Below are 13117 nucleotides of genomic sequence, written 5' to 3' on the forward strand. Positions count from 1 at the left end.
TTAAAGGACAATGGCTTTCTCTTATGCACACAATGAAATAGGGCAAGTTAGTGTTATCTGTAGAAAGCTACTTTCTTGCATGTACAACAGATCAGTTGGGCCTTGGGATGCTGGTTAGCATTCTACACAAGCAAATTAAGCAAGCTAATGCTGATAATATAACTGCTTCTGCAGCCTAACACACAAAAAAAATCCTCTCTGAGTAGGGACTGGAGCAGAACTGAGAGCAAAGGATATGTGTCTCTCATCCAGCTGGCCACCACTGGACAAATCATGGTGAGAGATGGAGGCACTATTTAGCAAAACACTGTGAGGGACAGAGGTGCTATCTGTCAGCCTATCACCAGTGAACTCTTCTTGGAGTAGTTACTAATCTCTTGTAGACTTTCCTCAATAAGCCATGAGTCTCCCGTGCTCTCTCTGGACACTTTCTTTGGCCTTTATGAAACTTATCCCACTGGCTTAACACAACTGAGCTGTTAATGAGACTAATATTCATCACCTCATTTACCTTCAGTTTTTACAGTGAGTCATTTGAAATTTATTCTCTCAGTTATAAAACATCAACCTTAGTAAGGAGACCAGAGACTTTATGCCTATGAAGAAAGTCAACTATGAAGTTGGTATTAAGATCACTTCTTTTGAGACTTGCCTTGGGAACCAGCCTACACAAAGCAAAATTTTTAACAGAATTGAATAAATGTTAAGGATCAATGGAAAAAAAATAAGAATGTCCTCAAAAATAAAAAAACAAAACTATCCTATGATCCAGTCATACCACTTACTGGGTGCATATGTGAAGGGTATGAAATCAGCCTGTCAATTTGCACTTCATGTTAATTGCATTCTCATGTACTCCCATGTTTATTACAGTAATAGTCACAATAACCAAGACAAGATATCAACTTAAGTGTTCATCCACAGATGAAGGAATAAAGAACATGTATTCTACACATGAATATTCTACAGAAGAGTATTCTACAGAATACTCTATAGTCTCTTTTTTAAAAAATTTTTGTTCTAATTAGTTTTATATGACAGAATGCATTTATGCATTTTGATAAATCATACATAAATGGAGTATAATTCCTTATTTTTCTGACTGTATATGTTGTAGGATCACACTGGTCATGCAAGAAATGCAAATCAAAACAGATTTCATCTCACTCCAATCAGAATGGCAATTATCAAGAATATAAGCAACAATAAATGTTGTGAGGATGTGGGGGAAAAGGTACATCCATACATTGCTGGTGGAATGCAAATTGGTGTAGCCATTATAGAAAGCGGTATGGAGATTCCTCAGAAAGCCTGGAATGGAACTACCATTTGACCCAGCTATCCCACTCTTCGGTTTATACCCAAAGGACTTAAAATCAGCATACTACAGTGATGGAGCCACATCAATGTTTACAGCAGCTCAACTCACAATAGCTAAACTATGGGACCAACCTAGGTGTGTCCTTCAACAGATGAATGGTAAAAGAAAATCCTGTCATTTGTGATAACATGGATGAAACTGAAGTACACTCTATTAAATGAAATAATCTAGGCACAGAATGACAAACATTGCATTATTTCACATGTGGACTCTAAAAACGTTGAACTCATATAACTAGAGAGAAGAATGGGGGTTACTAGGGACTGGGAGTAAGAGATAGGGATGTTGATGAAAAGATACAAAATTTCAGTTAGGAGAAATAAATTCAAGAGATCTATTATACTCAATGATGGTGAGTATAATTAACAATACATTGTTATTTTGAAAAGTGCTGAGAGTGGATGTTAAGTGTTTTTACCACAAAATGATAACTGTGTGAAATAATGCATCATGTTAATTAGACTGTCACTCTACAACGTATATATACTTCAAAACAGAAGATTGTAAACATAAATATATACAGTTTCATTTTTCCATTTTAAAAAGAAAAGAAATGTTAATGGAATTCTAGTTCCAAAGGCAAACATTCTTTGCTTCTGAATAATATGTGGGTTTTACTTTTGATGACTAAACTCCCAGCTTAGTTTTTACTTTTTTGTGGATTAATTTTCCTATATTATTACTAATCTTTTCTGTCAGTTTTTATTATACAAACTCGAAATTCTATTTCTTTTGTTGAAGAGTTCAGAAAATCTTGAGAAGGTGGAGAACTTTCTTCTTAGATATAAAATAGAAGATGAGCTGTAAAGTGAATATTGATCTTCATTGGGATTATAAATATGCAATCAGTATGTATGAGATATGGTAGCATTTGCTAATTTAATATTTTGAAAACAGTATAAATATGAGGACTTGAAGTTCATCTCATTCTTATTATGCTTTTCACTCACCTTGAAGAGACTTCACACTTTCTAGTAACCGGTTTTGAAAGATCTTTTCATCATCTGTAAGAAAGGGCAAGATTCAAGTCACAGAGAAATGTGGATAATCCCTAACATACTATCAGATAAACTGACTTTTTAGGATTTTTCACTAGGAATTTCCCTTACTATAATAAAATCTGTGAGAAAATTGGGGAAATTTAGCATATCAGAGACTCTAAAACATACATATCTCTTTTATTCTCCCCCAATTCTGCCTTCTAAAATATCAACTAAACTATCTAAACTCATTTTTTCTGTTAAACTTTGCTTTATTTATTTTATTTTATTTTATTTTATTTTATTTTATTTTATTTTATTTTATTTTATTTTATTTTATTTTATTTTATTTTATGTTTAATGGTTCTTTTTAGTTATACATGCTAGTAAGAATCTGGACTATCAGCATCTTTCCTCTTTCCACAAATCCCAGATTAGTCTTTTCTGTTTTTTCTAACTCTTGATGTGATTCATCATAAGGGGGATGCTGTTTCCAATCTAAAAGTAAGAGTGTATAGGTAGGGATTCATCTCAGGATACTTGACATTCTAATTTTGTTTTTGTTTTTGAGATGGGCTTAGTCATTTTTTCCCATGTTAATAATAAAACCCAGGGCCTCCTGCGTGCTAGGCAAATTCTCTACCACTGAGCTATATCCCCAGCCCTCAGACTTTCAATTGAAGTATTCAGAAATGGAGACAATTACAAATAGAAAAGCCTATTTGGTTATAGCAGTATTTGAAATGCTTACCATCAAGTGGCAGATTTTTCACCAATTCCAAGAATTCTTTGTTTTTTAACTCTATCCCCATGTTTTCCAGAACAGTTTTCACGTCATTGATGTCAACCTCCCCTCCTTAACAAAAAGATTATAATAATGACATACATGTAATTTAAATGTAAACAAATGGTTGAAAATCATGAAACTAATTTGTTAAATCTATTAAATATGGGTTGGGAAAAGTTTTGGTCACTGAACCCTGATCAAGTAGGCAGATAATGTCATTCACAGAAACACAACTTGTTTTGTAAGGCTGCTAAAGGAAGCCACTCTTGATGGTGGCCATGAGAATATGCCAGTGGAACCTTCAACTTCAGAGAACATAATTGACCAAGGGCCCCAGTTTCTGCTTTGAAATTCATCCCTGTATTTGCACTGAGGCCACATCTTCCTCAGTTTTCTCCTGGTCAATGACTGAGTGCAGCAGATACCAAGGAAAACCTGCTTCTGGGAGGTAATGGCTGACTTTGCAGAGGATTTCTTGAAGGCCTTGCCAGACCTTCCTTAGACCGTATGGTGATTTAGTATGCTTTCACCAAATCTTCCCTTCCTCTCTCTTTCACTTGGAATGAGACTTGACCTGTAGTCAGACACCTCGAAGGTTTTCCCAGTTGCCTCCCTGTTTTATTCATGCATTTCTCTTAATAATGTCCCTTTCACAGTCAATCCTGCCTTGGTGTCTCCTTCTTGAAGAGCTGGTACTAATAATGGCACTCATAATGACAAGAAGAAATGGGTGTTATGTATTTCTTTTTTCAATGAGCAAACTGCAAATGGCTTATTTAATAATTATATCAGCACATAGAACCTAAAATCTCTCCTTTAAGTGATTATTCTTTCCAAATATTTATTTCATTTTATTATAGAATTTGGCTGTCTTAAAATAAGGAAAATGGAATATATAAAGTGAAAAACATACTAGAAAATTCTGACTTCTGGGCTATTGGATAGAAAAACATTAAATAAATAGGAGTTAAAATGATAAAATTAGCATAACAATTAAGGAACAAAGAAGAAGCATAGTTACTGTAAAAAATTAGGATTCTATGTTTAACTTCTCACTCACCTGTAACAGCATTCACTCCGTCCATCACCTTATTTAGATCAACTTTTCCATTAGCTATGAAGAACAGGGACAAATAAGACATGTAGTCAATGTCATAAGCTCAGAAAAAACATATATATGAAGAATATATATTGGGGGAAAATTCCAGATAAGTTTGTAATAGATTTTGAAATTGGCAGTGTAATGCTTCCAAGATTGATTTACTTAAGATAACCATAGCTCTCTGGGGTCTTCTGTGGTTCCACATGAATTATGTTGTTTTCATATTTCTGTGAAAAATGCCATTCAATAGGTATTACACTGAATTTGTTTAGGGTAGTATGGGCATTTTAACTATTATTTGTTCCTATTCATAAACTCAGGATATCTTTCCCTTAATTTGTATCGTCTTCAATTTCTTTCATTAGTGTTTTATAGTTGGGTGCAGTGGCAAATGCCTACTGAGTTTGAACTTTTTCTTCTAGTTCTTTGAGACAGACATTAGATTATTTATTTGAGCTCTTTCTTTTCTTTTCTTTTTTGATTTAGGCATATTTTGCTTAACTTCCCTTTTGCAGTTGTGCTTTTGATATATCTCAAAAAACTTTGGTATTTTTTATGTTCATTTCCACTTCATTAAGTTTTTTTAAATTTCTTCTTTATCTATTGACTGTTCATGAGCATCTTCTTTAATTTCCATGTAATGGTGAATTTTCCAAAATTGCTTTTGTTATTGATTTCTAGTTTTATACTATCATGGTTGAAAAAAGATAACTGTCATGATTTTGATTTTCTTAAATTGTTAAGGCTATTTATGACCTGACATATGATATCCTGGAGAATGTTTCATTCGTGCTCAAGGAGAATGTGTTTTCTTCTGCTGCTATTTTGAATGTTCTGTGAATACCTGTTGGGTTCATTTGATCTAAAGTATAGTTTAAGTCTGACATTTCCTTACTGATTTTCTGTTTGAATGATCTCTGCATTGTTAAAAGTAGGGTGCTGAAGTACCCTATAATTACTGTGGTACAGTCTGGTTTCCCCCTCAGACCTATAATATTACTTTATATCTATACAGATGCTCCAATATTAGGTGCATATATATTTATAATTATCATATCCTCTTGATAAAATGATACACTTATCATTATATATTGACCTTCTTTGTGTCTTTTTTATAGTTTTTTTAATGTCTATTTGTTCTAATATAAATTTAGTTACTCCTGCTCTCTTTTTGGTTTCCACTTGCGTGTAATATTTCTGTCACTTCACTTTTCATCTATGTGTGTCTATGTTAGTCAGTTTTTCAAAAACTGGTCGAAATACCTGACAAGAATGACTGATAGGAGGAAAAGTTTATTTTGGCTCACAGTTTCAGAGGTTCAGTCCATGGTGAGTTGACTCCATTACTTTGGGTCCAAGGTGAAGCAGACAACATGGTGGAAGGGCAGTGGCAGAGGAGGAAAGCTTCTCACCTCATGGCAGTGGGCAAGCAGAGAGAAGGGAAGGGGCAACAGGGAAGATGAACCCTTCCAGTGCACACCCTCAGTGACCGTCTCCTCCAGCTATACTCTATCTGCCTATAGTTGCCACTAAATTAGTCCATTCAAACTGAGGTAGACTGATTAGGTTACAGCTTTCATCATCTAATCATTTACCTCTGGACATTTCTGCATTAATACAGGAGCTCTGTGGAGACACCTCATATTCAAACCATATCTGTGTCCTTAAAACTGAATTGAATCTCTTGTAGGGAGCACATATTTAAATCTTGTGTTTTTTTTTTTTTTTCTTTTTTTTCTTTTTTTTTTAATGCATCCTGTCTTTTTGGATCTACTTTGGGCTTCCTTTTGTGTAGGGTGAGAGATAGGGATCAAATTTCAATCTTCTATATAAGACATCAAGTTTGACCAAAAGAATTTGTTTAAAAGGCTCTCTTTTCTCCAACATGTTTCTGATAGATTTATTGAGTATCAGATGACTATATCTATGTGGATTTATCTCTGTGTCCTCTATCCTATTCCATTGGTCTTCATGACTATTTTGATGCCCATACCATGTTGTTTTTTATTATTATATCTCTATAGAATAATTTGAGATCTGGTATTGTGATGCCTCCTGTATCATTCTTCTTGCTTAGTATTATTTTTGCTATTCTGGGTCTCTTATTCTTCCACATATATTTTAGAATTTTTTTTCCTAGTTCTTTGAAGAATGTCAGTGGTATCTTGATGGGAATTACATTGAATCTGTATAACACTTTTAGTAGTATGGCCATTTTTTTTTCCCCAGTACCTGGATTTCTTTTTATTTTTATTTAAAAAAATTTTTATCTTTAATGATGCCTTTACCTTTTAAAAATTTGTTCTAACAGTTATATATGACAGTAGAATGCATTTGTGCACTTTGATATATCATACATAAATGGGGTATAATATGGCCATTTTGATAATATTAATTCTGCCTATCCAAGAACATGGGAGGTCTTTCCATCTTCTAAGATCTACTTTAATTTTTCTTTTCAGTATTATATAGTTTTCATTTCAATCTCCTTTTTTAGATTTATTCCCAAGTATTATTTTTTTTCAGGTTAATGTGAACAGGATAATTTTCCTGATTTATTTTCTCAAAAACAGATATATAGGAGAGTGATTGATTTATGTATGTTGATTCTGTGTTATGGTTTGGATGTGAGGTGTCCCCCAAAACTCATGTGTGAGATGATGTAACAAGGTTTAGAGGACAAATGATTGGGCTATGAGCGCTTAACCTAAGCAGTGATTCAACCTCCCTCCGCCATGGAATTATCTGAGTGGTAACTGAAGGCAGGTAATATGTGGCTGGAGGAGGTGGGTCATTGAGGGAGGGTCTTTGGGATATATATTTTGTATCTGGCAAGTGAAATGTCTATTTCTGCTTCCTGATCATCATGTGAGCCACTTCCCCATACTACACTTTCCTGCCACCATGTTCTGCCTCACCTCAAACCCCAAGGAATAGAGCAGGCTGTCTATAGACTGAGACCACTGAAACTGTGAACCCCCAATAAACTTTTCCTCCTCCAAAATTGTCCCTGTCAGGTCTTTGAGTCATAGCAGCAAAAAGGCTGACTAAAACATCTTGTATCCTGCTACTTTGCTAAATTGTGTTTAACAGCTTTAGAAGTCTTCTGGTGGGGTTTTTGGGGTTTTCTAAATATAGGATCATGTCACCAGTAAACAGAGATAACTTGACTAATTTTTTTCCTATTCATATCCTTTTAATTTTCTTATCTTGCCTGATTGCTCTGGCTAGAGTTTTAAGGATAGTGTTGAATAGACATGGTAAGAATGAATGTTCCTGTCTTTTTCCTGTTCTTAGAAGGAAATACTTTGTTTTAAATCTATTCAATATGATGGTGGCCTTGGATATGTTATATACAACCTTTATGATATTTAGGTAAGTTACTTCTACACCTAGTTTTTAGTGTTTTAAACATGAATCAGTGATAAACTTTTTCAAATGCTTTTTATGCATCTAATAAGCTATTCATATGATTTTTTCCCTCAACTTTATGTGGTGAATTACATTTATTTATTTGCATATGTTCAACCAACCTTGCATTTCTGGGATGAAACTCACTTGATCATAGTATACTATCTTCTCAATGTGTTTTTGAATGTCATTTGCCAATATTTCATTAAGGATTTCTGCATCTATGTTCATGAGGGTTATTGGTCTGAAGTTTTCTTTCCTTGATGTGTATTTGTCTGATTTTGGTGTCAGGGTGATACTGGCCTAACAGAATGAATTTGACAGAGTTCCCTCCTTTTCCAGTTCATGGAACAATTTGAGAAGGATTGGAATTAGTTCTTTAAAAGTTTGGTAGAATTTGGCTGAGAATCTATCTGCTCTTGGACTTTTCCTTGTTGAAAGATTCCCAATAGTTGCTTCAATTTCATTACTTGATGTTGGTCTAAGTTTTCATGGCTCAGTTTGGGTAGATCATATGCCTCTAGGAATTTGTCAATATCTTCAAAATTTTTGGGGTATAAATTTTCAAAATAGTTCCTAATCTTCTGCATTGTGGAAGCATCATGGTAATAACTCCTTTTGAATCTCTAATTATGGGGTTTGTATCTTCTCTTTCTTTTGATTAGTTTGGCTAAGGGTTTATTAATTTTGTTTATCTTTTCAAAAGACCCACTTCTTTGTTTCATTGATCCTTTGTATTGTTTTTTATTTTCAATTTCAACTCTGACCTTATTTCCTATCTTCTACTGATTTTGGAATTAGTTTGTTTTTCTTTTTCTAGGGTCTTGAGGTATAATATTAGATTATTATTTTGGTATTTTGCTTTTTTTAGTGTATGAACTCAGCACTATAAATTTCATCTTAGAACTACCTTCATACTATTCCAGAGATTTTGATATGTTGTATCTTTCTCCTCATTTGTTTCTAAGAATTTTTTATTTCTTCCCTGATTTCTTCTGTGATCCATTCACCATTTGAAATTATATTATTTAGTCTCCAGATGTGAGAATCATTGTTTTTAATCTTGTCACTTATGTCTAATTTCATTCCATTATGATCTTATAGGATACAAAAAAATCATCTCAATTTTTTTATACTTGCTAAGATTTGCTTTGTGCCCTTAAAGATGATCTATTTTAGAGAAAGTTCCATGTGCTGCTGAGAAGAAAGTTAATTCAGTTGTCAATGGATGAAATATGCTAGAGATTCTGAGAAGTCCATTTGATTAATAGTAGTTTTTAGTTCTGAAGAATCATAGTTTACTTCTGGATGACTTATCTAATGGTTGAGAGGTGTGTTGAAATCATCCAGTACTTTTGCACTGTGATATATTTGATTCCTTACATTGAGAAGGGTTTGTTTTATGTATGTAGGTACACAATTGTTTGAGGCATAAATATTTATAATCATTATATCTTGTTTTTGGATGAGTCCCTTAACTAGTATGAAGTGACCTTCTTTGTCTCTTCTGATTAATTATGGTTTAAAGTCTAATTTGTCGAAATGAGAGTAGCTACCCCTGCTTGCTTTCAGTTTCCATTTGAATAGTATGTCTTTTTCAAGATTTTAGATCATTTACATTCAATGTTATTATAGAGAGATGATTTTTATTTCCTGTCATTTATTTCTAATGCTTAATTCAGACTTGAGAATCCTTTGACTATTCTTATAGAGCAATTTGTCCTTATGCTGGTTTTCATTTTCATTTTTCATTTCTTCTGAATAAAATATTTCATTGAGTATGTTTTACAGTGTAGGCTTAATGGTTATGAATTCTTTTAGTTTCTGCTTATCATGGGGAAACTATTCAGAAGGATAGTTTTGCTGGATATAGTAATCTTGGTTGGCATTCATTTTTTTCCCAGGGTTTGGTATATATTATTCCAAACCCTCCTGGCTTTTAGGGTCTAGGTTGAGAAATTCACTGAAATTTGAATTGGTTTACCTCTAAATGTGACCTACAATGTTTCTCTTGTGGCTTTTAAATTCTATCCTTATTCTACATATTAGGCATTTTCATTATAACATGTCTTGGAGAGGATGTTTTTTGATCTTGCCTTTTTGGGTTCTATATGCATCTTGTATTTGAATTTCCATTTCATTCCTAAGGTTTTAGAAACTTTTCTAATATTTCACTGAAAAGATTATACTTTAGTTTGTATTTCATAGCTTGCATCTACCCAAGTGATTCTTAAACTTGGTGTCTTAATATTATCCAAGATTTCCTGATTATTCTGGTTATGGTCGCTTAACATCTTTATTTTTTACTTAATTTTCAAGATTATATACTTTGTCTTGAAGGCCTGAGAATCTATCTTCAAAGTGTTCTCATTCATTGGTGATTTTTTTCCACTGAATTTTTAATTTGATTAATTGAATTCTTCATTTCCAGGATTTCAATTTTTTTCAGAATCTCTTTATTGAAACAATCTTTCACTTTCTGTATTTTCTAATTTCACTCATTACATCTTTTAGCTCATTGAACATTTTAACCATAAACATTTAAAAATCTTTCTCCAACATTTCCTCCATTGTGATATTTTTAATTGAGTTTGAGGTTAAAATGTTATGGATTGTTTAAGGTGGTTTGTTCCCTGGCTTTTTCACAGTGTTTGTATATCTCCCCATTTGTTGGGATGATTATTGCTTCTTCTTTTATGCAAGGGACTTCTTAAGACCCTCTGGGTTGGGCAAATATCCAGGTATTGATACTTTCACTCTTTCCTCTCTTGTTCCTAGTACAAGTAACACTTTGAGAGAAGACACTAAACTTTACTACAATCACTTCAGAGCAAAGTCTCATGCTTATCAACCTTAGAAAAAAGAAAACTTGTTGTTAGTGTTCTCCACAGTTCCTCTAAACCAAGTGAAAATTTGTAATGTTCTCTCTGGTCAGATGTTCCTTCACTGTTTCCTTTTTTGGGCTGTGGAAGGACTGTGGAAGTAGTTACCTAGCTCTATTCTGCCATTATTCTCTCCATTTCATGACTTTGGGGTGCCCAACTTTCTCCCTATGGATCTTTCAACACCTAGTTTCTCCATGATGAGGCCCTGATTTCTTCACTCTTACTCCAGGAACCTATGAGACTCAATATCTCACTTAATTCTTATTTATGAGTTACTATTTGGGGTGCAGAATCTATACCCTTCTCTGATTTATATGGTGTCAAGCATTATATCCCACCAGGGATAGAAATGATGGAGGTTTCCAGAGCACTCCTGCCTTAAATGCTTCTGTTCTTTGAGGTAATCCTGTGGCTTTTACACAGAGACTTCCTTTAATCTGGGATAGAAAGGCATGACTGACATGGGAAGGAAGGACCTGTAGAACTGCCCTTGACAGTTCAAATCTTATTCCTGACATTATTACTGTAACTTGATATTCAGTAAAATCTATGATTCAAATAAGTATGATTTAACCATGTATCCCTGCTTATTTTGCAGTTCTTATTTCTTGTTAACTTTACTTGTATATATTTTATATTTTCTGTTGTTATAAATTATATTTCCTATTTATATTTCTACTTGGTTATTGCTATCTTATGGAAGGCTTTTGAGTTTTCCATATTTATTTTATATAGAAGTACTTGAGCCAAAATGACTTATCTAAGACTCAATAATTTTAATAATTCTTTCTGTTTCTTTCCTGAATTTCTTAGATATACAATCATATAATCTGAAACTAAAGATAATATTGCCTCTTCCCCTAGGTCATTTCACTTGATTTTCCCACTGAAGTAACTAAAACCTTTTAAAAAATGTTGAATATCAAGTTATATTTAGTATCTACATATTCCTAATGTTAGGATTCCCTAAGATTTTGAACATTTTCTTACTGCTAATTAAATCTAGCTTTAGAAATTCTCAATGTAAGTCTTGAAACAATTCCCTTGGGGACTGACTATTCATACCATCAACCAGTAGTTTTTCTCTTAGTTGTTCAAATTCTTTTTCAGTAAGCTTAATACCCATGTTTTCCAGGAGAGGCTTCAGGTTGTTGTGGTCAACTTTTCCTCCTTAAGAAAGATACAGAGGAACATGAGAGTGACTGAATGACTTAAAGCACAAAAACCATGTTTCTGTTTTTGAATAATGTTTTCAGAGTGATGTATAACTTCTAAGAAAAGAGACAACAAAAATACGATTTGCATTTTTGTACTGTTTTTTCTATGCCTGGTTAAAAATCTATAATTGCCATTTGACTTTTTCAATAATACAGAGAAAGTCAATAAAATAATGGAAATAGGGGCTGGGGTTGTGACTCAGTGGTAGAGTGCTTGCCTATCATATGTGAGGCACTAGGTTCAATTCTCAGCACCATATATAAATAAATAAAATAAAGATCCATCAACAGCTAAAAAAAATAACGGAAATGGAACGTATTTCCATTAGTGACAATCCTATAGTGCAAAGAAGTTACTAAGGAAGTTGTTTGACTTAATGGCATTTGGACCTGGTATACACTTTATTTTGAATACTTCTAATATACAGTAAAACGTATTTAATTGCAAGTTCTCAGATTGGCTTTGTCCATTGCTGAACAACATTTTAAAATATGGTGAAATGATGTTAATCTTCTACTTCAATTCTGCTGTGCATATCTAGATACTAATTATTTCTTTTGAAGGTAAAATTAAGAAAATTTTACTTACTTTTGGAAGACTTTATACCCTTCATTACCCTAGTCTGATGTACCTTTCCATCACCTGTTAAATAGATGAGGAGGGTACTTCATTTATCACACAGGGAAATTGGTAAGGAAATTCATAAACAGAATGCTAACGTACAGTTGTGTGACAGTGAATCCCACCGTTAAGTACAATTATAGTACAACCAATAAAAATATGGAAGAAGGAAAAAAAGAACACTAAAGTAACAGAGAATGAAAATAGAAACAGTCATTCAATTTCAAGAACAATAAAAAGCACTAAAACATCCTAAAGACAGAAAAATAAGTGAATTAAAACAGTTAAGGTAGAAATAATGCACTAAATCAAAGGTAAAGAACTGATAAGTCTAAGAGTTGGTTTCTTCAGGAGGAAAATAAAATACAAATAATAACACAATAAACTACTAGGAACTATGAGGAAAAGATAAATGTAATAATAGCAAATAGGGAATGAGAATAGGAAAAACCATGAATACATATGAAATTTTTAAAATTTTTATGCAAATATTTTTCCATATTCTATATATGAATTGGACAATGTACTAAAAAAATATAAAATACCAAAATTTGTTGATAAAAAGAAAAAAAACTGAAGCAGTTCAATTACCATATTGTGTTATTGACACATAAGGATTCATGATACTTTGTTATTCATTATGAAATATATCTTTATTGTAATAAAAATCATTATGTTGTCATGGCAGTTCTTTACTGGAGTGTTCAATGATTCTTAAACCAAAATCTATAT

General features: G+C 32.9%; 1 protein-coding gene across 1 annotated transcript in view; it reads right to left on the reverse strand.

Annotated features, from left to right (window-relative positions):
• EFCAB3 (EF-hand calcium binding domain 3) overlaps window positions 1-13117 on the reverse strand; it is a 483726-nt gene that overhangs the window by 252965 nt on the left and 217644 nt on the right. The window contains exons 43-47 of the mRNA XM_079134930.1: window positions 12353-12406; window positions 11612-11716; window positions 4209-4262; window positions 3113-3217; window positions 2332-2385 (exon numbers count right to left, since the gene is read on the reverse strand). Coding sequence (XP_078991056.1) covers window positions 2332-2385; window positions 3113-3217; window positions 4209-4262; window positions 11612-11716; window positions 12353-12406 — 372 coding nt within the window. The remainder of the gene's footprint in view (window positions 1-2331; window positions 2386-3112; window positions 3218-4208; window positions 4263-11611; window positions 11717-12352; window positions 12407-13117) is intronic.

The sequence above is a fragment of the Sciurus vulgaris genome, assembly GCF_902686455.1.
Source record: "Sciurus vulgaris genome assembly, chromosome: 3".
Lineage (NCBI taxonomy): Eukaryota > Metazoa > Chordata > Mammalia > Rodentia > Sciuridae > Sciurus > Sciurus vulgaris.